The sequence below is a fragment of the Lepidothrix coronata genome, unplaced genomic scaffold (assembly GCF_001604755.1).
Source record: "Lepidothrix coronata isolate B3197 unplaced genomic scaffold, Lepidothrix_coronata-1.0 Scaffold2, whole genome shotgun sequence".
Classification (NCBI taxonomy): Eukaryota; Metazoa; Chordata; class Aves; order Passeriformes; family Pipridae; genus Lepidothrix; species Lepidothrix coronata.
Genome location: NW_016690182.1, coordinates 1310345 through 1338199, shown reverse-complemented (window position 1 = coordinate 1338199; position 27855 = coordinate 1310345). Strand labels below are relative to the sequence as shown.

At 38.4% G+C, this 27855-nt stretch overlaps 1 protein-coding gene across 2 annotated transcripts in view; it reads right to left on the bottom strand.

The window, feature by feature from the left end:
• Positions 1–260: 260 nt before the first annotated feature.
• The window catches only part of AMMECR1 (Alport syndrome, mental retardation, midface hypoplasia and elliptocytosis chromosomal region gene 1), a 69959-nt gene continuing 42364 nt past the window's right edge, over positions 261–27855 (bottom strand). For both annotated transcript variants that reach the window (XM_017815796.1, XM_017815805.1), the window contains 4 exons: positions 16355–16469; positions 8971–9061; positions 7182–7278; positions 261–4701 (listed from right to left, as the gene is read on the bottom strand). In XM_017815796.1, the coding sequence (XP_017671285.1) occupies positions 4587–4701; positions 7182–7278; positions 8971–9061; positions 16355–16469 (418 nt within the window). In that variant the 3' untranslated portion in view covers positions 261–4586. The remainder of the gene's footprint in view (positions 4702–7181; positions 7279–8970; positions 9062–16354; positions 16470–27855) is intronic.

Sequence of the window (27855 nt, the reverse complement as noted above, 5' to 3'; positions counted from 1 at the left end):
CTGATATAAATAATAACTGATGTAACTAATATAAATGATTTAACTTGGAGTGTTGAGTGACTCCCTTCTGAATTAGACTGAAAGCTGCAGGTACCTGTCCCCCAGTCTGCTCCTACAGCAGACAAAAGGGAAAGACAGTTAATCCCAGGAAAATATTTCTAACACACCATTAGCCTTTGACATTAACACCAGGTACAAATGCTTAAATAAAAACATTGACCAAGCCACACAATTAAGCAGAGAGACATAAAAAGAAATGGTGATTCTTTTTCCTTATTTTATTGGGTAAATGATTTAAAAGGTAATAACAATAGTGTTAAAACTACTACAATATCTTTCCACAGCCATATCTCACAGACCCACAGATAACCTTCTAGCATTTTTTTTTCTTTTTCCTCATTTTTCTCTTTTTAAGCCGTACTTATATTAAATGCCCATTTCAACAGTTTCTTCACACTAATAGCAATTAAATGTGGAAGGAAGGAGGATCTAGTTATAAAGGAAGGGGGTTCAGGTAATCTGTGATATTATTGTAATCAATCAAGTTGCTAAGGAAGGAAGGAAAAGAGCGAGGCCTTACAAGCTACTCCAGGTAGCTCTAAGCCCCCTGTGTGTCACCATGGCATTGAAGATAACTCAAGATGCTGGTGAACAATTTAAAGTAATTTCTTTTTTTTTTTTTTTGTAACATATAAAACGCTAAAATAACTTAGAAACTAGATCCAAATATCTTGAAAAGAATCAACTTTGATATACAAAAACAGTCATAAGTTGTTACAAAAGTTTCAAACAAAAGTTTGTTTTCTCAGTGCGTTTATGTACCAGCGCAATTACTGGGTCCAGAGCAAAGAAAGAGGTTTTTCTTTTTTATTTTTTTCTTTAACAGTAATAAAAAAATGAGGAAAACATATCTTTGTATATAAAGAATCATTGCTGGTCTTAAGAATAAATGTAACCAGAAACCCTTAAATCTGAGAGGCACACTTTGGGTTTCTCTTTTTTTTTTTTTTTTTTTTTTTTTTTTTTTTTTTTTTTTAACATAAAAGGAAAGTCACCAGTTTATTTAAATGGAGGAGATATTCAGACTCCCCAAATAAACTTAATTAACATCACTAGCAAAAAATCAGTTAGAAACTGTACAAAAATAAAAAAGTTAACACATTTAATCCTGCAGGGGTTTTGTAAGGACTGGAAGGCAGGCTTTAGGAGCAGCATTTGGGCATGGCTGGAGGCTTCTTTGGTTCGATCTAACACACATAAGAGATGTAACCTACTCCAGACAACAATTTTAAAAACCCGCACATTTGAAGACAAGTAGAGGTCCGTATACAAACGCCAGGTGTGCCAGTGGCTGTGCCACCCTCGGCTCCAGAGTGTCTCTGAGGTCAGGACCGGGCTGTGCCCTCCCTGCCGTGGCAGCAGCGCGGGGATGGTGCGGCAGAGCTGCGGCGGCAGCGGGAAGGCCACTTGAAGCATCACTAAGTAACAGCTTCACGTCAAGTCTACGGTTTGGTTGTCGATCTCAGTTTACAGAACAGGGTTTTTAGGAACATTAAGCAAGAGAATGAAAAAAAGCCCCCAACAATCTCCTTAATGGAATAAGGCAAACTGAGTAGTGCTCATTAAAAAAAAATCAGCATTTCAACTTAACAAACAGTGAAATATAAGCTACTTGGTTGTACCTTAACTTCTATAAAGTACCCCAAATGAAAACCAAATCTGTAACTAACCCCAACAATACAACTAAAAGGTACTTAAACATAACTCCAAGGGAATGACATTTGTGAGAGCAATTGTTGATCAGCTTTAAGCAAACAGACCTATTCTGTTCCAGTGCATGTCACAGTGAGCTGCACGTTTGGTACAAAGAAACCCACAATTACACAGAAACAATCTGCAGCAGTTTCAGCACTGTGTGCTGAGGAGGTAGGTGCCCTAGAAACACTGTAGGTAGACTGATTATTCCAATCTTTGAGAAAAATATCATACAATCTGATTGACCACAGACTCTGTAACAGTTTTTTAATTAGTGATACAAAACTCTGGTCCAGAAGGGTCTGGCATGAGCTCGGTTCAAAAGCACACCTTTACGGTTTGTATAACACCCTTTAACTATATTTTTAAGCAACAGCTACTAAGAGATAGACAAAAATGCATTGTGCATTATGCTGTATACAAAAAGGAGACAAAACTATCCTTTTCTCCCCCAAGCCATGGTGGGAAGTATTGCTGACCTTGTCCTTAAAAACCTGCAGGATTGTTTATTCATCAGTATATCATTATTACACTGGTAAGAAATTCTGTATAACATCTGCATATATCGAAGATTTTTTAAAAAATCTGATATGATTTTAGATCCGCATGACCAGTCACGTGACCTTCTTGAGGTTGATTAGCACCTTTCAATACATATATATTTTTATATATAATAGATCTTTTTAAAAAACTTCTAACAATGAGCTCATGCAGAAGCACGAGCGAGCTGTAACGAGATGACAGATAAAGATGGGGTTGGATGACTTTTTTTTTTTTTGCAGCAGAATGATTCAGTTTGTGCTCAGGTTCCCTATAAGGGCAAGAAAAAAAACCAACACAACTCTATCAGGTAGCCACTTGTTCACATTTCCACTTGAAGACTAATTCATCTAAAAGTGATCCCCAAGTAGAAACAAGACAACAGTATCATCCAAAATAGCCTCTGTATAAACATCTACTAATTTTTGCAGCTTCTGGCTGGCATCTCTTGGCTCCTGAAATTTCAGGCCCTCCGCTTATAAATTAAGGCATCGCAACTGAAAATGGTAATATTTGGACATAAATGCTGTGGATGAAGGAATATCAGAGACCTTCTACAAGAACCTCCATAGAAATTAAGTGGCAGAGCTAACCTCGCATAAGGGATGAGCATAATTTATCCTTATCTGGTTTTGAAACCCTATTGAAACATCTTTACAGTTAGTCCAATTTTTTTTATAACAACTGAATTTTAATGGATTTCATCTACTTGAATTTTATATCTCTCTATATTTACAAACATTCATTATTCAAAATAACTGGAATTTCTGCTTACTGTGGTTTACTAACACATATTAGGAAGGTCTTTTCTGTAACAGACGGCCTGTGCTGTCCCCTAGAACACGCACTGAGCTGCAACAGGCAGCAGTGGGAGTTCTGCAGGCACAGGAGGAAGGAGTGAGCTCCTGCCATCGACTGGGCTTGCAAATATACCACACATACCTTTTACTAAATCCTATTTTTACAGCAGGAAAAAGTTCCAATCGGTTTTCTTTCTTCTACTGTGTGGAGGGGTATCAGAATTATTACACAGTACTTACAGCTCTCAAGCACTATTCCTGCAATAGATGAAAACATGTAACATTATGGCATACTTGTCCTGGCTGTCTCACAACAGTCTTTTTTTTCTTTTCTTAAACAATAGTTAACTTGATTGAACTATTCATGACTTGAAAAAAACTCAACAAGTTCAAGTGCAGATGAAAGAACAAAACTGGGATTTCTCTTTTCCGAAATAAGTTCACTATTAAAAAAAAATAATCTCACTTTAAAGAAAAAAAAATGTCCAAAACCCTGATGCCATAGCAGCTTCAACAGGGTTTGCTAGAACATCTGGAGTACTTGCTATATGTTTCCTATGAATTTCATATATAAGTATATAGTTATGTTATAGTCAAAGGCACTAAAATCTAAATCCATTTTCTTCCTAATATGACATCTGCTACTCACCAACCTGTTTTTAGAAAACAAATGTCACTCCTAATTTGAGTCATCAGAAAGGCATCATCTCATTACAAATGCATTATAATGACGAGTCTTGACAGGGCTGAGTTGCCCGTGATTCCCAGCACAGAATGGGAGACAAAGGGATCTGGGAATCTGCTGGATTATGTCATGCCCTACCAATTAGGCCACTTGATTCTGAAAATGCTGCCACGTTGACATCACCTCTCATTGTACACGTAATCGCTTCTCTTCATCCAAAAAAGAGCATTCTGTGTGTCAGCCTTGGCGTTCCGGCTGCATGTGCTGGGTCTGAAGATCATGTACAAAGCTACGTGGAATCTTTACTGTGAGGGTGAGATATTGTACACACGTTATTAAGAATGTTATGAAAATGCAATTCATTGTCTCCTTTAATACCTGAATCTGATATGTTTCATTCCCTGTCACACCTATTAATGCATTAGCCATGAATGCCTTTTTGCTAAGCAAAGCATCCCTAACTGCAATCCTTAAACTCTTCCTTCCATCCACAGTCACAGAAAGCCTTGATTGATATAATTCAATGTTAATGAAGTAGAAATTTAAATTTTCATACAAAACCCAAGGGTATATGCTGCAAAAAAATCTGCAGTGAATAGATAATAAAAAAGTATGGGATCTTTGTAGTAACGCAGTTTTCCCTCCCGTTGCCATGATGAGCTGAACCAACTAAGGAGCCTCAACATGGCAACGGAAACTATCATCATAAAATGGTACAGTAATAGAGATAGCTAGACCAAGAAGGGGCAGGGTCTCCTGGGAAGAGGTCTGCAGAGAGGTCCAGTGACTGGTCATGCGGCTCAGTGTCAGGAATAATGGTTGTATGGTGGAAGGGGGTGCCCAATACCATTCTGGAAGTGATGATGCTGACGATGGGCAAGGTACTCTGTGTAGCTCATCGTCATCTTCTCACTGCGGTACCTGGAAAAGAGCGAAGAAGCCAATTCAGGAACTGTTACCAGGAAGGTGCAAGTAGCACTAGAAATGCTACACCGGTGGTTTGTTTAGAGATAACAACTCCATACTTCTGATACTGGGAGTAGGACTGACTTCAGCTGCACAAGGGCAGGGAGGGAACTGCCACAATGGTCGGGGTCATTCCTGAATCACATCACAAATCACAACGTAAGTGCTCATAAAAAATATTTTAGGCAAACAGAACTGTTAAAAATGGTTGCCTATTGTGTTGCTCGATGTAGAGGGAATAGAAACCTATGACTGTACTAACCACCCTTCCTAAAAACGGAACATGTGCAAACTTCCACTCAACTGGGACCTCTCCTGACTCCCAAGATGGCTGAAAAATAACGGGGAGAGGTCCCACCAGAACACTGGCCAGTTCTATGTAAATAAAAGCAGAATCCAGGCCCTGGCATCAAATAATTTGGATAAACTTGCATCAGTATTGTTTGACAACAAGGAACATGATTTAACCAACAACCACTGGGCCCTGCTGAGGGGATCAGCTGCAGCTGTTCTGGAATCGGTGGGGACGGAACGCAGCACCCAGCGGGAGAGCTGGGCTGGGAGTGGAATCCCCACACTTCAGAACCAACCACGGGACCTCTGCACAGCTCAGCAGATGGAAGAGAATCTGTCCCTCTGCATTCCAGACCCCTACAACTGGCACAAGTCCTTCAGTGCTACTGTTATTTAGTTCTCTCTTTCAAACCGTGGCCATAATTGCTGGGTATTAACTTGAAGTGAAGATAGTGACAGATTAGTTTTGATCAGCCTAAAGCTTTCTTCACACACAGGACATTTACTTTAATTTACAGACTTAAAAAAGAAGTTAGAAGCCCTTATTCCACTCTTCCAGTAGATATTTTTGTGTATGACAATAAGTTATCAGAATGAGGTTCTCAAACAGGTTGTTTAATGCTGGCAAACAGTCACTGTTTTAATACCACTGTCTCTAACCTGTCAGCAGAAGCTGAGGTTTTAGGCAAGTACAACAGACAGTCAAAAACCAAACTTCTTCTGAACATCAAAAATTATAGCTTGTTCATTCCACTTATGAGGCCACTGATTTTAGTAGCAGTTTCATTGTTGTGAACTGAAATACAGCAAACACAGGCTTTCAGTGGTTTCTTTTGGTGGGGGGGGTGTGAGTTTTAGGGTGGTTTTTGTTTGTTTTGTGCTCCCATGCTGTTGCTCCAAACAAAATCACGTAGCAAGAAGAATTATAGAATTTTTGTTTCTAGGAAAAATATATTCCTTATTTACTAAGGTGTAGAGAAATTGTCACTGGTGAACTATAGCACTGTTACTCTTGCCCTCAGCTATCTCCAGATAGCTTCTGTTCTTTCTGAAAAGAAAATAACAAGGTGTGCAGCTGAAATAAATTAAAAGGAAATTGGGGTTCTGCATTTGGAAATGTGGCTGGATTCTGCAAATCCTTCCTCCCTAATTTTAACATAGCATGTTTTCCTTACTCAGAGCTACTCCACAATAATTAGATTCCTACAAGAATCCAGAATTCTGAACAGGCATTGAGACACAAAATCTTTATCTCCCTGAAGAGTACAAATGATCAAGAATTCCTTATAACATAAAATTTTAAAAATTCCTATTTCTCCACAGATAACTAGGTAAGTAAAGTTCAGCAGTCGTTTTACAGTGCAAGCTTATACAAATAAAGAGCTTTAGAGCCATTCTTATAGACATTCAATCCTCCACCCTTCACCACGTAGCTACAATATTACGGGCAGAGTATCTGCTGCTAATTCTAAAAGAGTTTGGCTTCCACAAAGCCCTCAAGACCACATTTTATTAAATTAGCAAAATCAAACTAAACTAGCATGAAATAAAATATTAAATTCTTGTCCTCGCTCCTGAGAATACCCTGACATAGTTTCACTGGTACACTGGCTGTCAAAGCAGTACATGGCTTGCATGTCTCACACCTTAAGATCAGGGAAACCTGTACTCCACAGGGGAATAAAAGAGACTCAAAACTTTCTCTGAGAATCCAGGGGTACCAAAGGGCCTCTGTGACGTACAGCAGCAGCCCCACCACACACCATCTGCCCAAATACAGCCTGACAAGGGCAAGTAATCCCTGTTAACCACAGCCTTGACCACCCACTACAGCCAAGGAACACACTGGGAAAGCACTGCTGGGAACATGCAGAGCTAAAGGAAATCTGCAGGTACCCTGATTTATACGTGCCCTGGTACTGAACAGCTGCCTCTTACTTCTTGCTTAGTGCCACTAATCCCTGTGCCAGGCATAGAGATCCTCCAGAGTCCATACTGCTCTTGTGAAAACAAAGAGATCATTAATGACATATCCAGGAAAGGTTACTGTTACCATCTGCAAGGGGCACTTACCAGGAATGAACACTCACAGCATTACAAAAGAGGACTAAGGTGCGGTATCCCGGTATCCCGGTGCGTACCTGGTTAGCTTTATTGTTTTCCTGAACTCATTAGTAATCGGAGCTTTGTAGCCTCCTTTCCTCAACAAGGAATCTATGGTTTGAATGTGGTCCCATCCTGTTGAATTTTACAGTAGCAAAAATTAGTGAGAAATCCAGCAATAAGAACAGATGTTGCAAAAACACAGAACGGGGTGGGGTGCTGTTAAGGACAGAGGCCCTGCTGACGTTCGGTAGAGACCAGAACGTTCTTCCCTACTTCAGAACAGCTGAAGGAAACACAACATACAGGATTGCTTCACACACACAGTTCACTCTACAAACAAAATGTATTTTTTATATATGATTTTATAGCTGAAATATTCTAAAAGTGAAGCCACTCTACCCAGGTGTCATAGACTGGAGGTGAGAGATAAAATTTAACTTCTCCCAAACGTTCAGGTATGGTCATGTATCACAGTCACTTTAAACACTATAAATGGCTATGGAAAATTAAATTTCGGTATAAAGTAAAATTGAAAAGAATGATTAGTTGAACATGTGCAGAGAATTCCAGAGATCAGAACTTCTTCATAAATATCACTTAGATTTACAGCAATATGTGTAGTTTTAGAACTACATTATAGGTGTCTGGGTAATAGAAGAAGTGATGGATTAAAAATAAAGAATCATTACTGTTCTGAATAAAATCTTTACGCTATTCAAAACTCCTACTTGTTGATTTTAGAAAGCCTAATATTTTAAGTAGCTGTTAGACATGCTGTTTCCAAAAGATGCAATACATTAGTCACACTGTTACATGAGAAAACTCAAAAAATCCCAGTAGTTTTGGGTACATAAAAAATACAAATGGGTAGTTTTGGAGACTTAAAGAGTCAGATTGTAATGTATGGTCTACTAAAATTATTTAGAAATTTAAACACATCCCTCCTCCTGCACACCCTCCCCCCCACTCCCAAATTTTAAAAAAAAGCCTGGAATGACTCTAGACTTTTAAGCAACTATTTGGAAAGAGAATTATCAATTAAAGATGATCCTCAGTAAAGGTATCAGCCAAACCCTTTGAGGACAAATAAATATAAAAATATAAAAAGGAAAGAGAGGGAAAAAAAAAGCAGCAATGCAAAATGTAAAAGATTGAGACAGACTGAAACACACCATCGACCTTTGCATCAGAGCTGCTTGGCCAAAAAGATGGTCCAAAAGATGATTATTCAACAAAATCTACTCTAGCTTTTTAAATTCACAAACTTAAAGCTGTGCCTCTATTAAAAGGGAATTTCACTGCCATTACTTTGGACCTTCAAATTGAAAATAATTCTCTTCCATCCATCAAAAACCCAGGGAAGTCAATGTTTGTAAGAGGAGTTAAGTACTAGCAAAAAGTACCCAACTGAAAAGCAACTTGATCTCTGGGAATTCAGGAATAAATCAGCTGTTAGGATAATTGCCCCGGCATCCCATCACTTAGCACAGCTTCTGCATGTCCCTAATATCACAGACTAACAACTATACAAAAATTGGCAGCTTTTAACAACTGTTAGCCTGGCTGAAAGCACTGTATCACCCCTCCATATTTTATTTTTCCACAGCTATGCTGCATTTATGACTGGCTCAAAAAACAGCTACAGTTTACTGAATCCCCATAGAGGACTGACACAGGCATGTAATTGGCATTTTATATAAGTCTTCTTACAATTAAGTATCGCTCCATCATCTGACATCAGTGCAAGGTCAAATATTGCATTTTAGATTTACAGGTATGTTTAAATTCTTCACCAGATCATATGAAATAAAGTGCAACAATGACCTTGCTCCTTTGCAACCTCCGGTAAGTAGGTGGCCGTGCGCTTTGATCCTTTCTCGTTGATGAATTCTATTCTAATGCCATGTACACCCACCTGCAAGAAATCAGCAGCTTTATTAGTACATCACCAGAAAAAAGGTACAGATTTACAGATTTCTAACATGATAAGACCCAAAACATGAACCTTTCAGTGGTTAATACCATTTTGCAGAGTTTCAGGAGGCAGCACTGCAGCGGGTATGACCTTTTTGGGAGGTGTTCACCTCACAGCCACGTAAGCTCAGCAGTGGCACAGGGATGTTCCTCCACTCCACACCATGGAGCTTCCTTCATTCCTGGGCTGCAGGAAAACCAGCTGAGGTGCAAAAGTCCTTCTGTCTCCAAGTTTACTGTCTCCTCTGACACTGTGAGCAATGCTGCTGCCAATAAAATCACCTGGTCACCAGCTACAATCTGCACACAACTAAAGAGCTGCCATATCTAATGAGGCTTCAGTTAAGAGCATTAATTTAGTTCAAAGCAACAACTGAACGATCACAGATTTGTCACACTATGAACTCAAGCCTGGAGCCTTCAAAATTTCTGCTAACATATGACAAGGAAAAGGAAATATTCCGAAGTATTCAGCTTCAAACTCTTATTTCCATGTTACTAAGTACTGTAGCATGGCAAAATGCCAGCATGGAAACCAACATTACCAATACCAAGGAGCTGGATGGAGATAAAAGTCGAAGTGCCAAAAAAATTTAAAACCAAAATAGAATAAAGGCTGGGCACACCTTTCCAGGGCATTTTTAAGCCCCTCTGTTTCCAAGGTACAATAATTCTGTGGAGAGTACCTGTGCTGGGATCAGGAATGCCATAAAAGATATTCCATTGCCAGAAAGTTTTCAGTTGCTTTTGAATTCTGTGCATAAACACAAAGCATTAGTAGATGGACATTTTTATTTTCATGCCCACACAACCAAGATGTTATTTCCATTTAAATCCAAAGTTCCCAACATTGTATGAGAAAATGAATAGTTGATGTTTAACAGGAATCATGTTATTTGGTGTGGCACTTCCTTGTGAACACAAAATTAAACAAAAAATGCTGTAACAGTTTTTCCAGAGACAACTTATTTCACTCTAACTGCATGGCAGTCAAGAAACAAATAAGGCATATTTACAAAGCTCTACCACTTCTTCAATTATCTTATTTGCTTATATTAAGAGTTTGTTTTTTAATCTTTTCCTTCTTTATATATGATATAAGCATGGAGAAATGGTTGGAAGAGTCTCTTGTGGCTGGTCATGGTCTCAAAGAGTTTCCCCAGGAATTGACCATTGTTTATAAATAGGAAAAATGAAACTTCACAGTGAACTGAACTTGTTAGTCTCAAATTTTAACACGGAATTTCATTACCAAACACTCCTAAACCCCAACTTTCGTAACATGGATATCTAATAGCCAGAGAGATCAAATCTGTATACTCAGATTATGAACCCAAAGGGCCTGAAAGTAAAATAAAACAGTGTTAGAAACTGAAATGAGCCTACTGAGTTTATTCCAAAACCAGTATACTTTTGCAGCTGATGATGTTATTGTTGTCTATGTTCGGTTGCCTAAGCACTAAGATTAAATATTTCCAGGTTTTGCACACCTTCAAATCCTGCAGAATATGAGATTCTAAATGCTACACAAGCCTCTTGCATAACAGCAACTAAGCAGGAGCACTAGTGATGTATTAAGTATGATGCAACATTCAAACTCTATCACTGCTCGGGATGTTCCTCACCAACCATCATCTTAAGGGAGTTTTAGGCCCATGCCTGTAGAAAAAATGGATGTACAGCAGAATGAACAAGGCAAAACAACTGCACCCACAGTTGGGAAAATTTCCTAAGATTCTGTGGAGCATGGATTCCAACTGCATTGCTGAGCAGGACTCTCAGTCCAGTACAAATGGCTCTTCATTGTTCAGCTCCAGTTAAATCAAAACCAGGCTTGAGTTAAATAAATGAAAGCCACACACAAGCGAAATAAGAATGATCCACACTAAGACTGGCATGGGCACAGTTTGGAATTTGTTTTGACTTCGAGAGATCAGTGTTCCCACAGTAATGAAAACTTCTGTGAGATTTCCCAAAACATCCCTGTCTGAGATGGGAAGGTAAGGGCTGGGTCTGTGTTTGGAAGGCATTGACTGTAACCGTCATTCCTCCCAGGACCAGCAAACACCTTCACACACAGCCTTGGGGCTGCTTCCCAAACTAAAAATACTGATACACTACTGGCAACATTTTGTACAACAACAACATCTGTCTGTGCAGTTCAGAAAAACAAACCAATCTTCTGCAGATGGAGTTTGAGTTCTGTCTCATCTGGTACCACTGATTAGGGAAATTACTACCTACAGGTATCCTCCAGAGCTGCACAACCCCCACGCGATTGTGTTTCAGCCTCCCACGTGGGTAGGAATCTATTTAAACTGTTGCTACTGGGAGAGGAAAGTGAGATAAGGAGAGACTTAGAAAGGCAAAAACCAACCTCCTCCAACAGAAATATTTCTATGGGGCTTTAGAACATGAAATACTGTATCCTATAAATCCAGTACTTGTAGTTTTAAACTTTCTGGCCTGTTGTGTAAGTGGTCAGAGGCTACCTAAAATTAGGTCCACTGACAATTATAATTCAAGCTAATAGACTAAAACAAAACCTAAGGATTGCTTTAAACTTCACTTCTGAAGTGACCTTAACAGAAATTCAGGCTTTGTTGCGTATTTAAACACATTCATATTCATTTTTACATATCAAATTCTAATGAATTCCTCAATTACATACACCATTGGATGGGAGAAAACAGGCACACATCACATTTATTGTTTTGCCAAGTCCTCTGGCACTTGCTAAATTACTGCCCTCTGTATCTATATCTAAGAAAAAATTGTTCCAAAACCCACTTTGAAATCAAAGTTCAAGAAACTCTCCTGCTAAATACTGTTCCATCCCAAAGTTCCAAACACAGTTCAGTAATCTGTTCCCCTTGGACTGACTCTCCAACCATCCTGAGAGGAAGAAATAACATTATTCTCATTAGACTGTCCATGGGGAATTTGGATAAGCACCTAAACATCAGACCTTGTGTATTTACATACAGGGGACCACTGAATATTGTCCTAAGAAAATAAAACATTGAGATCAAGACTCCTTCTCTGTTCTAAGGAACAGAAGCTACAAGAGCTGTTGGTGTCGCTGCACTTGCAGGCAGGAAAGGTTTTCCACAACTTTTAAATGTACCTACTTTGTCAACACTGAAAAGCTACCTTTCAGTCAACATTATTGGCTACAACTATTGAAGTTAATATTTAAACCAGTGCACACAGGCTAAAGGCCTTTTGTATTAACACAGCCAGCATGTACAGTTCTGCAGATTTTACTTTACTGAAGACCAGTAATTTCAGGGCAAAGACCTCTTTCAGTGTATTTTAAGGAAGAGTCACTGGTCAATTGTAGTTATTTATTACCCTGTTGGAATTGCAGGAATGATTTCCAAAAAGTTTTTTATCATAATTACATACAATTGTAATGTTTTAGGATCTTTTAATAAAAGATGAGAAGATGGTCTGAATTAGCAAGGCAGGTTTTACTGTCTAGCAACACCTTCCCCACTCCAGATTCTTAATTAAATTAGTGAAAAAAATTTAAAAGCATTCATTTGCTATAACATGAAGTAGAGAGGGAGTAGTTACTTTGCTTTTCTCCTCTGTATCTCTAGAAAAAAGGCAGCAGTGGATGCATTAAACCATTTCCCATTGTAACATACCCTGCAGCTGTACCTTCCCAAGGAGGCAGAGCCTGTGGCACCACGGCTGGAACTGCACCTGATCCCACCTTACACACACCATTCCTGGGATCTGAATCCCCTCACAGGCCCTTCCCAGCATCAGCTTATTTGCCCAAATTGCAGACTAACAAGCTTCAAAAACCAAACAGAAGCTCTTTCTAAAGGACCTGATGTCATGATACTTCACAGTAACCTATTCAGACTCTTCTACATCCCTCTTTTTGGGGTGCTGCTAACTACATATGCAGTTCCCACTGCAATGTATATCTGCAGTAACAACCAACAGCAAAACTGGAAGTATCCTGAGGCAGGAATTCAAATTTCTGCAGCAAAGAAAAGACCTGGTGGAAGGACAGAACAAAGATGAGCACAAGGAGAATGGCAATATGGATAAAGCTGAGTTTCTGTAGGGAAAGAACGACTGCAATCAATAGCATATGTGTTTAAAAATAACTGGTCTTTATGATTTCTCTTATAAGTAGTTCTTTGCTGTCTGATCTTTAATAAAGGAGCAGTACTAACACAAAATAAAACATGAGTTTCTCATGTTGTCTGTTTCTCTGAGGTGGAAAGGCTGTGCAACTCCCCAGCAGCAACTGGACCACAGTGATATCTCAGGGGTTCTGTTGAACAGAAATGAAGTTGCTACACTTCCAGTGTTCCTTTCAAAACCCTACATCTATTCAGCAACTGAAGGGCATTGCAATTCAGAAAAGGTCCCATGCAAACAAGAATGCTAAATTATACTTTAGGAAGCATCCTCATGACCATGGCACTGAAGGTGCCTTTAAAGGTGTGTACTTTCTCCTGATTGCTTTTATAAAAGGTGAAAGTGGTAGCAATTTGAAAAATCTTGTGGGAGCTAATGGCAGCAAATTCATACATATCTCCTGTTTACTTGACTGAAGTTTGTGATGGAAAAGGATCTTGCATCATTATTTACAACTGAAGTATTCATTTATTTAGTTTGGGAAGGTAATTTCTTAATCAGAGAAAAGAAGATCTACGACTCTCCTTCAGGATACTGGAGACACTCCTGAGATGTGTCTTCAGATGACCTTGTCTCTAAGTCCCTAGAGCACTGTGAGTTGCCTGAACTGGAAATTTTGAAATATTGTGGCCTCTGTCAGCAAACTGCTGAACTGGCTCCCACAAGATCATCAGTAGAACACCTACGGATACAGGGTCTTCTAACCAGGTTGATGTTTTTCAGGATGATCTCAGCATTACAAGAGATGAAAGATGCAGAATCTCTTTACATCATACTCTAGACATCCTGAAATGTCCTTTTGCCATTAATATTACATAACTGCAGCTCTCTTAAAAGAAACATGGGTGACATGAGCCATCTCACTGACAGGCACACAGCGATGAGTCATTCTTTTAAGGACTAGCAATTACAATTTTTTTCCCCCTCATATTTATATATCACCTCCCTGCCCCCCAGGTCCTTTTGCATGAAAACCTACTTTGTGATCATTTCTTAGAACTCAAAGGAATTTGCTAAAAGTTTTAAAACCCTATAATTAAAAAAACTTAAATGAAATAGGAGACAGCAACTAAGCAAATGCATAACACAAGGACTATTATATTTTTGACCCCTCCATTCTTCCCTCGTAAGTCAGAGCTTTTACAACAAGAATTGTGAAAATCCGTAAAATCATCCAGAACTCAGCAAGGCTAGAGTTCTGCATTAAGCTTGATTACACTGCTGTTAACAAGTCTCACAGATTCTGCAGTAAAGTACAGAAAGGACATAAAAAGTAAAAGTTTCCTTTGTTTAACACAGTATTCGTTATGAACCAGCAGCCTCCCAAGGAACAAAGTTAAAACCAGTCTTTCCAAGGGAGAGTGGATTTTTGAACCCAGGCTTTGGTTTCAGCTTTTCTTTAAGGATGAGTATTTGGGTCATCTTATAAATGTATTACTGAGATGATAAAACAGCATTTAATAGTATTTCTAAGCTACTACATGCACCGACCTAAATACTATTTCATTATGCACTTCACATGTTGAGAGCGTGTTCATAGTCTGATTTTTTATGAATTATAATAAATGAAATTAAATTAAAAACATCACAATGATTGCTACCAAAACTCAACCTAGTGAAGGAGAAAAATTCCACCATTTTGATTTCTAGCTTGGTTTAGTATTAAGTCACTACAGTTTGATTACTTGAAAATACTGTTTAAAGTACGTGAACAGCTCAGTGACAAGGCAGACAACTTCTCTGAAAAAATACCTTATTGAGAATGCACACACAGTTTCAGCTAAGATTTATTCTTGGTCTGACATTACACAAAAAAATGAGTATTTCTGATTATGGAGAAAATGCTGATAAACCCCCAAGAAAACCTGGATTCACCCAACTCAGAATTACATACTGGAAGGTAAGAAGCCTTCACCATTATGAGGTGAATAGGAAACACATTTTTGTTAATTTTCAGCTACTGTTAAATTCATAATGCTGAGGTTACTGCTGGATACCTTCTTTCTGAGACAGCAAAGCCTTTTAGTGTTTTAACAACAAATACAGTTTCTATTCAATATATGTTTTTATGTGTAAATACAACAGAAAACCTCTTTTTCTCTCAAAAAATTCTAAATATTTAATAGGGCTAAATTATTATTAAAGGGAAACACTGTAGCTTTTGTAGTGTCTCTGGCATTATAGCACATCTGCTATCGTATGACAGATTTTTTTTTTTGATGTCCACTCAAATACAGACTCAAAGAGCAACACAACACGATGACTGAGATGAGAAGTTCATCTTGAGTCTAGAGGCTTGTTTTTTCAAGTGTCTAATGCCAAATAATTTGGGGAAAAGCAGAATACTACAGACTAACACTTCCGTCAGCACACTCAGCCATACATACGTCAGCATCTGCTTCTCAGTCTCTTTGATGCTGCTGTTCCCAGGGAATGCATGCAGGTTTCCTAGAACCTGGCAATTAAAACAGATTCAGCTCCATGCGTAAGAGCAAAGAAAACCAGGAGCAGTGATTTATTTGGCCTCATTGTACACAGGCTTTGTGGGGTCTGTGCAGGCCACTCACTCCAAAAGCAAATAAAGTTTTGGGAAAGACAAATATCTTGCTCCTACAAGCTAAATAAGGCAGCTTGTTCCGGGATTCCAGTTTTTTGCAGTGTTTGTTTCCAGAAGCATACATCGGATTATTCACTTCCATGCTGGAACATCCCCTTTCCAGAGTCCATGGACTGATCTACCACATTTCTGTGTTTGCTATGCTGCAAACAAGGCCTCAGGACACCTTTGCTCAGACAAGACTTTGCTTGATGGAGTCTTAGACACTAAGACCACTCTGAGTGTCTAAGTGGGTAAACCCACAACTTTATTCCATTTTCATGGCTCACACTTTTAAGGTGATGACAGTTCTATCAAAAAGGAACTCTTGAATCTATGCACATAACCATGTGTATAGAGTGCAACACAGTGACAGCTGCACTAATATATGCAGATCATTTAAACAGTGTGACTTTGGCTACAGATGTTCATGGTATCAAAATCATTTTCTTAAAAGACAGCTGACATTCTTACCTCCCAATCCAGGTAGTCACATACATCTTCAAAGTTAGTGAGTAGAGACACTGAGCAGAAAAGCCGTGGCAGCTCATCCCTCGTCATTGGGGGGAAACGACTATCTTTAAGGGCACTGTTGAAGACAAAACAGAATTTCAAAGGATTTTTTTTTTTTTTTAATTTCAAGGATCTAATGAATCATCTGAAGAGTATAAAGGACAAAAAAAAAATCCTGATGAAATGATGACCGGTTTGATAATCCAGTCACCAGTGTAACACATGGATCAATATTTCCAACTTTTTCCTTAGGCATTTGTTTCAGATCTTGGCTGGCCACAGTCAGGTGTTCTGAGGGTCATTCCTTCCTGAGCTGGTTTTGCTACTGTGACAATCTTATTAATGAAGCAGCAGAAAGCTTTTGGAAAAAGTTACAAAACCAATAGCTCTTCCACTTGCAACTTGTAAATCCCTTTCAAAAAGGATTAAACTTCACAACATGAAGTGGAAGGGGAAATTCTATAGTCTGCAGTGATCAAACACTTAATACAGTAATCAAATTGTAGAACTTAATTATTCAGTGAAAAAAATACAAACAAATAATATTCATGGTTACTAGCAAAGGTGAATATAAAATTCAAGGGTGAATATAAAAACATTCAAGGGCTCTACAGACCTGTAAACCTACAGGACTTGAGGAGGTTCTGCAAAGCAGATGTCATGATTAGTAACAAGGAAGCTGCAAACAGCTAATCCACGGGCTGACATACCATTCTACAGACAAACACACCCAGTGGGGTAAAATCCCCTCCCGAGAGGAGCTATCTGTGCACAGTCCAGCACGCTGGAAACACACAGCAGTTAACAGAGAGCAAGCAGTACCACGAGTGAGAACATTTGTAAAAACCTACTTGCATAAGTTTGGTTAAGAACCAGTTAAATTGGCAAAGGGAAGGTTAAAGTGAGGATGGCAGCTCAATTTTTTATTCTCTTAAGCTTTGAAGTATGACGTGAATACAAACGTGCTCATCTCCAACAAAATCAGTGATCTACTAACTGAGCTTTTTGGTGAGTAAAGAGAATTTAAGAGACTTACTGAAGCACTACCAAACTCTTCACGTGTCTCATTGTTTCACCCAACATTCAGATCGTTCTTAATTGTTTTACTTGGCCTACAGCCAGTGGTTGCCATTAGCTGATATAATTACAGCCACAGCCATGGAGTTAGAATATGGCTGAAGTCTCTGCATCAGAAATCACTGTTTTGTATAAAAGTAATATAACTTTATTAAAGCAGACTAAGTAAGGACACATGAGAAAAAACCCAACATGTAAGGCTTAACTAAAAGAAATCACCCTAAGTATAACCACAAATAGCTTTCCATCAAGAATTAATACCATACACTGAAGAGTTAAAATAGGACCTATATTTTTGTGGGTTGGGGGAAGGCAGACTTCTTGTTGCAGACACGCTACAATTACAAAACAGAACATAGTATTGAAATTTAGACTAGAAGCCTTTCTCCAAGCTTTGGTATTTTTACATTACATAATAGGTCAAAAATTTAGATTTCCATTATGAAGGCAAATTAATTATATAATTCAATAACAGCAGGCCTAGGCTACCCATTATTTAGAAATAATTTTAGGCAACTCCAGCTGAAATTGCCATAGATGTGAGAGATGATGTTGGGACAAGTAACTACCCAAGATAAATTCTGTTGCCATTTACATAGCATACACAGGTCTACACATACCTGTGAAGAACTGGGAACATTAAAGAGATCTAAAGCCTAATGTCTGTAATATTTAACTAATGACTTCTAATGAAAATGTATCAAAAGGCAGGAAATCTCCAAGATTTTGTCAATGGGGTTTGCAAAGCTAGCTTTGTAACTGCTGGAACCAGGCAGAGTTACCATCCTCTGCTTTCTAGTGCTTGGAGCAACAGAGATAACTCCTACAGCCACTGCCAAACAGCAACATCCAAAAATACCAACAGCTAATTCAGCTTTCTTATCCCTCCACATAGCAGGGGGAATAAACATACAGATATAAAGGGAGGACACTTGGAACACAGGGACAGCTTGAACCAGAAGTCCATCTACCCCAGTATTAAGTAATAACCAAAAGCAGTAAGCAAAATGAATGAATGTAAGAACATGGTCACATTAAAGGTGCAGGGATACCTTCCTGGAACACTCCCCAGGAATCCAGCTGTTACAGCTTAAAATACTTGAGTCAGAAATGGTATCTGCACTTAAAACCTTTCTTGGGTGTATTTGGTAAGTGTATGTGGTAAGTGTATGTATACATGCTTTTAACATTTTACCCACACCTTTTACTAAAAAATTATGTTCAGAAACCCCAATCCACTTCAAATCCATTGCTACTACAAGTTTGTTTATATGCAGATGTCTCACCCTCCTGAGGTCTGCTGCACCTCTCTCATATAACCAATCTATTAAAACACTCAGTATACTGAGATGCAACCAAACAGACAAACATTATTTCATCAAACAACAATTCTGTTATCAAATACATTCAGGTAACAACTGTATGCGTGGACATTGCCAATATTTGTTTAAATCCGCTTTTCATAATTTATGCAACAATCTTACCATGCAAAATTTCCCATATTGTAATAATTTGCAACCTTCAAAACACTTTTCCCCACACACACAATTTGATAGCAGGGGTTTATCACTGAATTCCAATTCCTAAGGCTGCCAAAATCCACTGTGAATGTCAACTTTCTGAGGCAAAGGTTGTCTGCTGTGGGTGTAAACCTGATACCCACAATGTTAGCAGTGAACATCTCAGGCAAATTTCCACTCACTGAGGATCTGCTGCACTGGCATTACCAGATGATAAGCTATCTGTAATTTAACATTCTTCAAGTTGTGCAGAAACAAACCTCATCCCATGCTCGTGTAACCCATATCTCAGGCAGTCCACTCAAATCCTGAGCTAATAATCTGAAACAAGATTAGAGAAATGATGGCAAATTTAAATATTAATAAAAAGCTGAGATATGAAACCTTCACCTGAACACAGTGGGAGCAGAAAGGCACACAGAGGCATAAAAGCCTCAGGCACATAGAGCAAACCAAGTGGTTCAGTTCTGGTGGAAGCAGCACCACTCACTGAACATTGCACACTTATCAGCAGGCTCAGCTGGCCTGTTCCATTCTTCAGTAACGCGACAACTGGCACAAATACCTTGTTTTCACGTAACCACCTCGGGACAACTAAAATATTGTTTATCAAATGACAGAGCCATTTCAACTATACCTAGTTCCTGCTGAACTGCCAGGTGTTATTTTATCTGTACAGCTTGCTGGAAAATTCCTCCTTGACACCTCCGTGACTACAGACACCCCTGCACAGATCCTGATCCTGTCTCAGCACTCCTGCTGCTGAAGGTAAGTGAGACATCTGGCAGAACAAGACTAGAGATTTGAGTAACAGTCTCTGACACCACTGTGACTGCTCTATACAGAATATTACTGCTATTCTATTCCTCCTTTCCCCGTCTCCACACCCCATATTACAAGTTCTGCCCTTTTTGTTGTTTAAAACCAAGGTCTACCTGGGGAAATCTGTGTTGACAAATAATTAGAAATTGGAACAAAACATACTGAAGGGAAATACCAACAGGAGAGCATTTATTTGTACCAGCTACCTACACATGAAATACTGTCTGCTAACAAAATTTATCACACTAAAACTATATCAGATGCCAGTTTTAGAAAAACTACATTAAAACTTAATAGCCCTTCCCTAATGAGTTTGGGCGTCACTTTAAAAGCTGAGAACTGTTTAAGTGCTCTGTATGACAGTTAGAGTATCAGTCATCTTCTCAGTCATTCTTTTCTTACTACTAGGGTTGAAACTCTGAAGTAAGTTCCAGATACCTTTTGCAAACCTAAGAGCAGACCAGCTTTGTATCATCTCTTTGCAGATTAACTGCTTTCATTATTGCCTTTTTTCAATGCTTGGTTAGCAGGAGACATATGGCATTAGAGATGCTTCCCTTCAGAATTCAGCCATTGTCCTTGACCTTAAACTTCATCTCTGTGGGCAGCAAATCAATCACCATCTATGACTGTTCTAATGGTGCCAGTGGAACAAGTGGATGGTGCCCAGTAGAGTTCCTCAGGGGCAGCTGTCCATGCTGTACAAACCTAAGCCCTCAACGCTTCCCAGAGTGGCATCACTCTCAGAAATGTCAGCAGATCTCAACACTTACTTATCAAGGATAAAAATCTTTGTATGAGCTCTTACTTTTGCAGTTCCAGGAAGAAAGAATAACAGTTTGTAGAGGCAGCAGTTTGGCACGTACCACACACCTCATACACTCTACAGACCTCTACAGATGTAAATTCAGACTCAGGCCTCCCTTGGCATGTCCCTGTGCCTCTTGGTGACCAACTCTCAGCAAGCAGAAAACAAGACAAGGTAATGTACACTTGCTTTCCTCAAAAGCTTGTTACTGGTCTGAGCTCAGAATGAAAAGTTACTGTATACCCATGTGTCAGCACTCTCAATTAGCACAGGAAACTTAGTTCTGTACTTTTGTAGCATTAAAATGTGATTTTGCAGTCTTATTTAATGCTGTGTTTTTCTGTCAATTCTTCTGTTAGGAAAAGGAGTGAAATCTGGCATATTAGATACCAAGTTTAAAAAATATTAACTCCACATTTGTTAAGTTAAACTCAGAATTAAGAAAGGGTAAATGCAAATAATTAGTAAAAGAAGTCGGAAAAATCAGGCAGAGTTCAAAACTACTTTTTTAAAAAAACCCCTAATTTCAAAAGCATTTTCTGAGCCATCTGTTCTTTATTCCTTCATGCCCAGAACTAATTTACATATATTACTGCTGACTAAATGAAAGTACATGGTAGTGACGAGTTGAAAAAGGGCAGTGCCAAGCATGGGGAATTCTAGTTGGCCAATAACAGGGCATCAGTTTTTCCACATGGAGTTCTGCTCCATGTTAAAAGTGAAGCAGGCGAAGTCAGAATTGAATCCTGTTCAAACAAACCTATTTTTAGACACAAAATGCATGCACACACATGCATGGCCTTTCCAGTTAAATATTTATGCAGTCTTGGGTGTCCTACTAAAATCAAGTAATTGCCAGTTAAGAAAAAACCCAAAACAAAGTGTTACTCAACTATCAGTTTTCCTTCAGCTGAGCTGTACTTTACAAATCTCAGCTTTTCTTCAAATGAAGCTTATTTGGCCGTAGGAAATGTTTTTCAATAATTTCATTTTCCACGTACCACTCCCCCTGTATTTGGGATATAGAAAAGCTTGCAAACACTTTAAAGACATCGAATATTTAAATAAAAGGAAATTGTTTAAAGTATTTCGAGTTACTGTGACAACCAGCATGTTTAGCTAAAAAAAAAAATTATATTCCTTATATATTTATGTTCCTTAAGACTACATCTTGTTTTTTATAAAATACCACCAGAGAAGTTCTTGGAATAACCTGAAATAACAGTATGAGCAGGTGAATCAAAATGCAATACAACGTTGTATTGTCCATAATTTCTGCAGGCTATAAAAATGCTTTTTAAAAAAAGTCAGCTTCAGTCTTTAAGAACCTATGGTTCCTAAATGGGATGTGGCAGACGGGTAACAAACAGCAGGACACAAATGGGGGAAATAAGAAATAGCAATGGAGTTACATTACTCTGTTTAGAAGTGCCTCAAATTCTTTGTGATTGAATTTAAAAGATCCTTCGAAAAGGTCTGATAGCATACAAGCATCAAAATAGCAAAGGAGGATTTCAGTGTAAATGAATGAAGGCACTAGATAAATTGAATTCCTAGTATTTTGCTGATTTTTATTTAATGACAAATATTAACCATGAAAACAATCACTAAAGCTCTTTTTTGGGGACAGTCACATCTACAGACCTACACAGGACAGAGAGTTTAGGCAAAATCTGATACAGTTTTGTACATTGCTGGAAATTACTTCAGAGGCTTAAACATGACACAGGAGAAGGAGATGCAAAGGAAGCTGTCAAACACTGGCCATGATATAAGGAATACTCACTTTTATAGGAAGTGTGAATGAGGGAGAGACATTAAGTGACTCACACAATTTTTGAGGCTTACACGGTGAGTCAGTGACAGAATCAAGAATAGAATCCAAGATCCCCGACTCCTAAAAATCTCTCTGTGACAGCCTCTTTCACAATCTGCTCAGCCTACCATGTAGAAACGTAGCTCCCACGAGATTAATCAAAATAGAACCGATAAATTTAATCCAATTTAAAAAAATTACTTTTCCAGTATTTTTTCAGTTCACTCTACTATAGTCAATTTTCTCTTAAACAGTTTCTGATATTGAACACAGCTAAACCAAACCGTAAGGTTTTGGCATCCAAACAATTCTTCAAACAACATCAGTAGAGTTATGAAAAATAAGCTAAAGATCTTATTTTATTAACTATTACCTTCTTCTGATAAACAGTACATTGGCACTACTTTCAGATGGTAGGAAAAGGACTTAAATTCTACCTGCTCTTCATTTAGCTCAGGAAGTATAACCCTGAGATTCTGGATTCTTTCACTGAGAGAGCTACGGTTAGTAGAATTACCTCTGAAGATGTATTTAACAAAGAAATGGCCCTCTGTCAATGAACTGAGCTCAAAGGGCCCAGATATTGTTCTTCAATTAATTCAAAACATCCTGAAATTAATGAGTGGCAAACTCACTGGATTTTAGGGAACAGTGAAGAAATTACAGCAACAAGAGACACTGGGTGCCAGGGTATCAGAGAGAAAAAAACCCCAACCATTTATTGTTTCTTCCATTGGTGGGTTACTGAGCAATGAAGTTAGTTCAGATTTTTACTTTTTCATTCAGTAACTTCAACAGGAAGAAATTAAGGAATGCTTAAACAGACCACCAGTATTTTCCTAATGAAAATCAGCTCTCATAGCTCAGTTTGGCAGAGGCCAGAGAAAACTAACAGCTTCCAAGTCACGACATGCAATTAATTTTTAAGCCAGAAAAACAGGGCAGAGCGTGCTCTACTTCAGAAAGTGAAATTACTATGAATAAAATTCTCCTAGCTGTCAGCATAAGAGATCAGACAGCCCAACACAACCCACAGGTCAGCCTTCTCTCAATTTTATTTATGACCAGCAGAGTTTTGCCAACTTAAATGGAGATTTCAAGCAGTGATTTATATGCAACATCAAATCGGTTGAATGCAAGGAAGAAGAATTTATTTATATTGTCGTCTTTTTTTGGGGTCAGACTGGAAAAATTTCCAGGAAACAAAACAACTGTGAATGACGTGCTTTTCCTGAACCCTCCCTTACATTTGGGAGACAGAAAGGGAAAGAACAACATTTATACTTCCTGCACATTACGTTACTAAGTGGCAGTCGCAGCGTAAAAAAAGAAATACACACTTGTTGTGTGGCACAGAAACACATCTCTCAAGTTCTCAGCTGGTTTTACAAGCACAGTGCAGGTAATGGCAACATATTCCAGGTGGGAAAATAAAATATTGGTCTGGCATTTGGGCTCTTGGATAACTTTTTTCTACTCCACAAGAGTGAAGTATGCCAGAAAGTCTCTCTTCTCCTAATCTGTGTGAATTCAGACATCTAATTAATTTAATAGGAAGAATTAATAACCTGCTACTCTCTTCTAGATAGTTATTTTAGCCTGGAAAATGATATCATCCTCTAAAAAACAAATCAGAGTACGTACATAAATTAAGTGCAAAGAAAAGATTATCAGAAAAGGCAACCTCCATTCCTTCACTACATAAGACAATTAAGTCTCTATTTTAGGCATCCAGAGGTTCCTAAAATAAACTCTCTATGTCCTCCTTATTTAATGGCTTCGATCATATTCTTAAGAGTATTTTGGTGTGTGCACACGTGTATTGTGCAATCCACACCCACAATTAAAAATCAAACCACACTGGTACTGCTGATAAGATTCTGGGACCTTGTTTTTCCACAAACAAGTTCACCAGTTGTTTAAATCAACAGAAGAGGTCCTTACAGAATATTTCCAGGGGTACTGAATATTTCCAGACAAATGCTTATTTTACCCTTGATTTCTTCCTCTGGCTCGGATCGAGTCCACAGCACACACAGAAGGACCAACATGGTCTGAGAAGCTGCCCAGGGACTCTGCAGTCACTGTGAGCACTTGTTAAGACACAGACCTTACATGCACCTGCCCAGTGACCACTGGCTGAAAACTCCTGGAGGTTTAACTACTGCTGGTTCTTCAGCTGGGTCTGTCAGCCTTCTGTTCCAGGTGAAAACCATCAAACTCCTCACTGACTCACCATTACAAAATTTCTTTTAAGAAAAGAAAGCTCATATGCATGAAGCTGTAAAAGCTAAAATTCAGAACGTTTTAGCACAAAGAGAAACAAAGATGATTTTTTCTACTGCTCCGACAATTACCCAGAGAACTATTCCATGACACTTTGGATTCTTCCAAATAAACCCAGTCCATCATTTTGCCAGACTGATGTTATGTGTGGACATAATCCCTGAAATGAATTTCTTTTTCTTACTGCCAGAATGTATGAAGAAAACAACAAAGGCTTCTATAGAGAGGTCCTTAAAGTTTAAGAGGATTCTGTGTATGTGCTGTTATGGACTTTAGCTGGAGAAGTATGATCATAAAAGTCATAGCTCCTGTAACCTGCTCCCATCAAAACGTTCAGTTAGAACTAAAAAGGTTCACAGAGTAATATTGTAGGTTCCTAATTACATTTGTAAGAGTCAAGCTCCTATGGCTTTAACTTCCTTACTGTTTCCTGAAAGCAAAAATTTTACACTACATTGCTTTTGTGGTTCTAAAGGACTTAACTTTTCTCCTTTAATGTGAAGAAAGCCCAAATAAGGTAAGGACTCTGCATTTTTCTCATAGTTTTTGCCCAGCAGGGTGCGGGGAAATCATTCTGCATTACTACACAATATGCCCTGTTACACCGGAAAAAAATTAAAATCTTAAATTAACTTCAGTAACAGTTCAGAGGTACACCCTGATGCACGTGGGCTAAACCCAGTCTTCCCATCACACAGGGGAGTCAGTGACAGGAGAGCTCAGAGCAAACCACAGCCCAAAGTGTGTGATTACTGTGCATTTGCCTGAGTGTAGGAAGAGAACTGTAACTGCTTGTTCCATACACTCCATACTGCTCAAACCGAACCAAGGCAGTCAGGAATATCCAAGCACCACAGTTGTCTGCACTGGGAATTGCTCAGCATGGACCCTGAAGAGTATTTTCTGACTACAGGGGAACATCAGTTCAGCAGCTGTACACAGGAGTTTGCAGGTGGCAGCTTCTTTTCTGTATTGTCCCTCACCTCACCCTGCATCTGTCATCATGCTGAGATAAATGAGGACAATGGTATTCAAAAAGGCGTGAAAATCTGTGTCATATACATTCAGGAAGCTGAAAGGTGTCAATTGCCATGGAAATGTCCTGGTTTGCTACATAAAAAAAACAAAACAATCTCCCAACATAATGCAGTAAGCCTGTCACAGTGATTCCAGATGCTAATTTAAAAACTGAGTAACAGAACTGACCAGGGTTCAGCGTGTAGGTTTTTGTTTGGCGAACACATGATAACAGACTAGTCAGAAAACTCTAATTGAGCTCCAACTGGACTAAATTATAATGTCACTAAAAGGCTCTCCAGCAGATGGCAAAGTTTAGATAATTAAAAAAATGAACTGCTCAATTACACTTAGAACTATACAGCTTGAGAGACATTAATCACCCAAATCCCCAGAAGCATAAAAAGAGTCTCTAGAATTCTTTACATCTCCAGCATGTCTCTCAATATTGATCTAAGATCACCATTTTATTTCAAAATAGATACTGAAGTCAAGACAAAAATCTTTAAGACCACATTATTGCTGAATTCAACTCTCATTCAAGCAATTCACAAAATATTGCTCCCCCTCTAAAGCTACGTTCAAGTCATAACTTTAAAAAAGAACAAATTAACATCAAGTATTTTTAATTTATTATGAACTTTAAAAAGCCTCATCTTAAGCACATATGGAAAAATATGTTTCTAAACATCTCAGCAAAGCAATTACATATAAATACATGAAGATAGTTCAAACATTTACATCTTCCATTTCCTGCAGCCTGTAAAAAGTTTATTATGCTGTTGAAATTTTAGAACAGAAGAGTACTTCATTTTCTTGGCATTTTTTTGTCACCAGAAATACTATAAACTCTATTTTTACATAAAAGTACGATGCAGTTGAATTTTTATTACTTGTCAAAGATTCACTTTACAAACAATTAAGTAAGTTGCTGGGGATGGAGTGTTACTATTAAGCTCGGTTTTGGTGCTGTCTGCCACAAACACAGAAACTGTGGTTTTTGATCAGGACTTTTAAACCACAGTGATGGATAAATTGAATATATATAATCAGGTTAAGCATGAGGTAAGTGAAAGACATGGTAGATTATGCAGTAACTCAATTGAGAAGGAAAAAAAAAAAATCCCAGAATCACAGGATGGTTTTAGCTGGAGAGGACCCTAAAGATCATCGAGTTCCAATCACCTGCCACCAGACCAGGTTGTTCAATTGTATTCACTTACTTGGGGTGTTGCATGAAAAAAGGTTAAGACAAGAAAACATGTTGAAATATGAAGGTACTGGTCTGAGAAATTAAATGAGAGGTGACAGAATCCAGCTTGAAATTCTTTAACAAGTACATAAACTGAGAACAGCCCAAGGTCCACACTGCCTTACCAACTGGAATATGACCACTCAAAATACAGGACATAGAATAATATCCTGGCTTGTTGCCAAGATATGTGTTTTATCAATATCACAACTAAGCTTGGATTATGTTTAAACCAACTGGTTTTTAGCTAAGTGCAATCTCACACACATCCTGTGAGTTCATCTGCAGATCTGAGTGCTGCCAGTGTAAAGGCTGGTATATGAGCTCATGGTATCTTACTAATTCTCAGTGTTTTTATAAATATAGTAAAAAAGACAGGCACAAGATGAATCCCTTGTGGCACATCACATGTAACAAGACCTCAGGGAAAGAAATGGTCCCTCCTTATTTCATGAGAATTTTGGTTTCTAGGCACTTGCTCCTGCTACCATGAAACCATTCTAGAATGCAGCTATCAGAACTGCTGCATCAACAAAATGTAATCCTTATTTAAGGGAACAAACAAGACTTTTCAACATTTTGTTCTGTTCATTTTGTTTCTGTGCAGGTTTTTACTTCATACATGAATATCATTAACAGATTAAGCTATGATTGTTCATTACCTCTACAAATACCCAATTAAAAAACAGAGTATGTTTTACATGCATAAACACATTCTATTCAGCTGGAAGCTTTGCTTCCTGCATTTCCTTCCCTTTATCCTCCACACACAAAGAAGTTGTCTGTAAGCCACCTTCTTGTTCTCCTGTTAGCAACTCTGCCACTTCTCTCTCATGAGAGCAGGTCACCATTTCATCCCTTTAT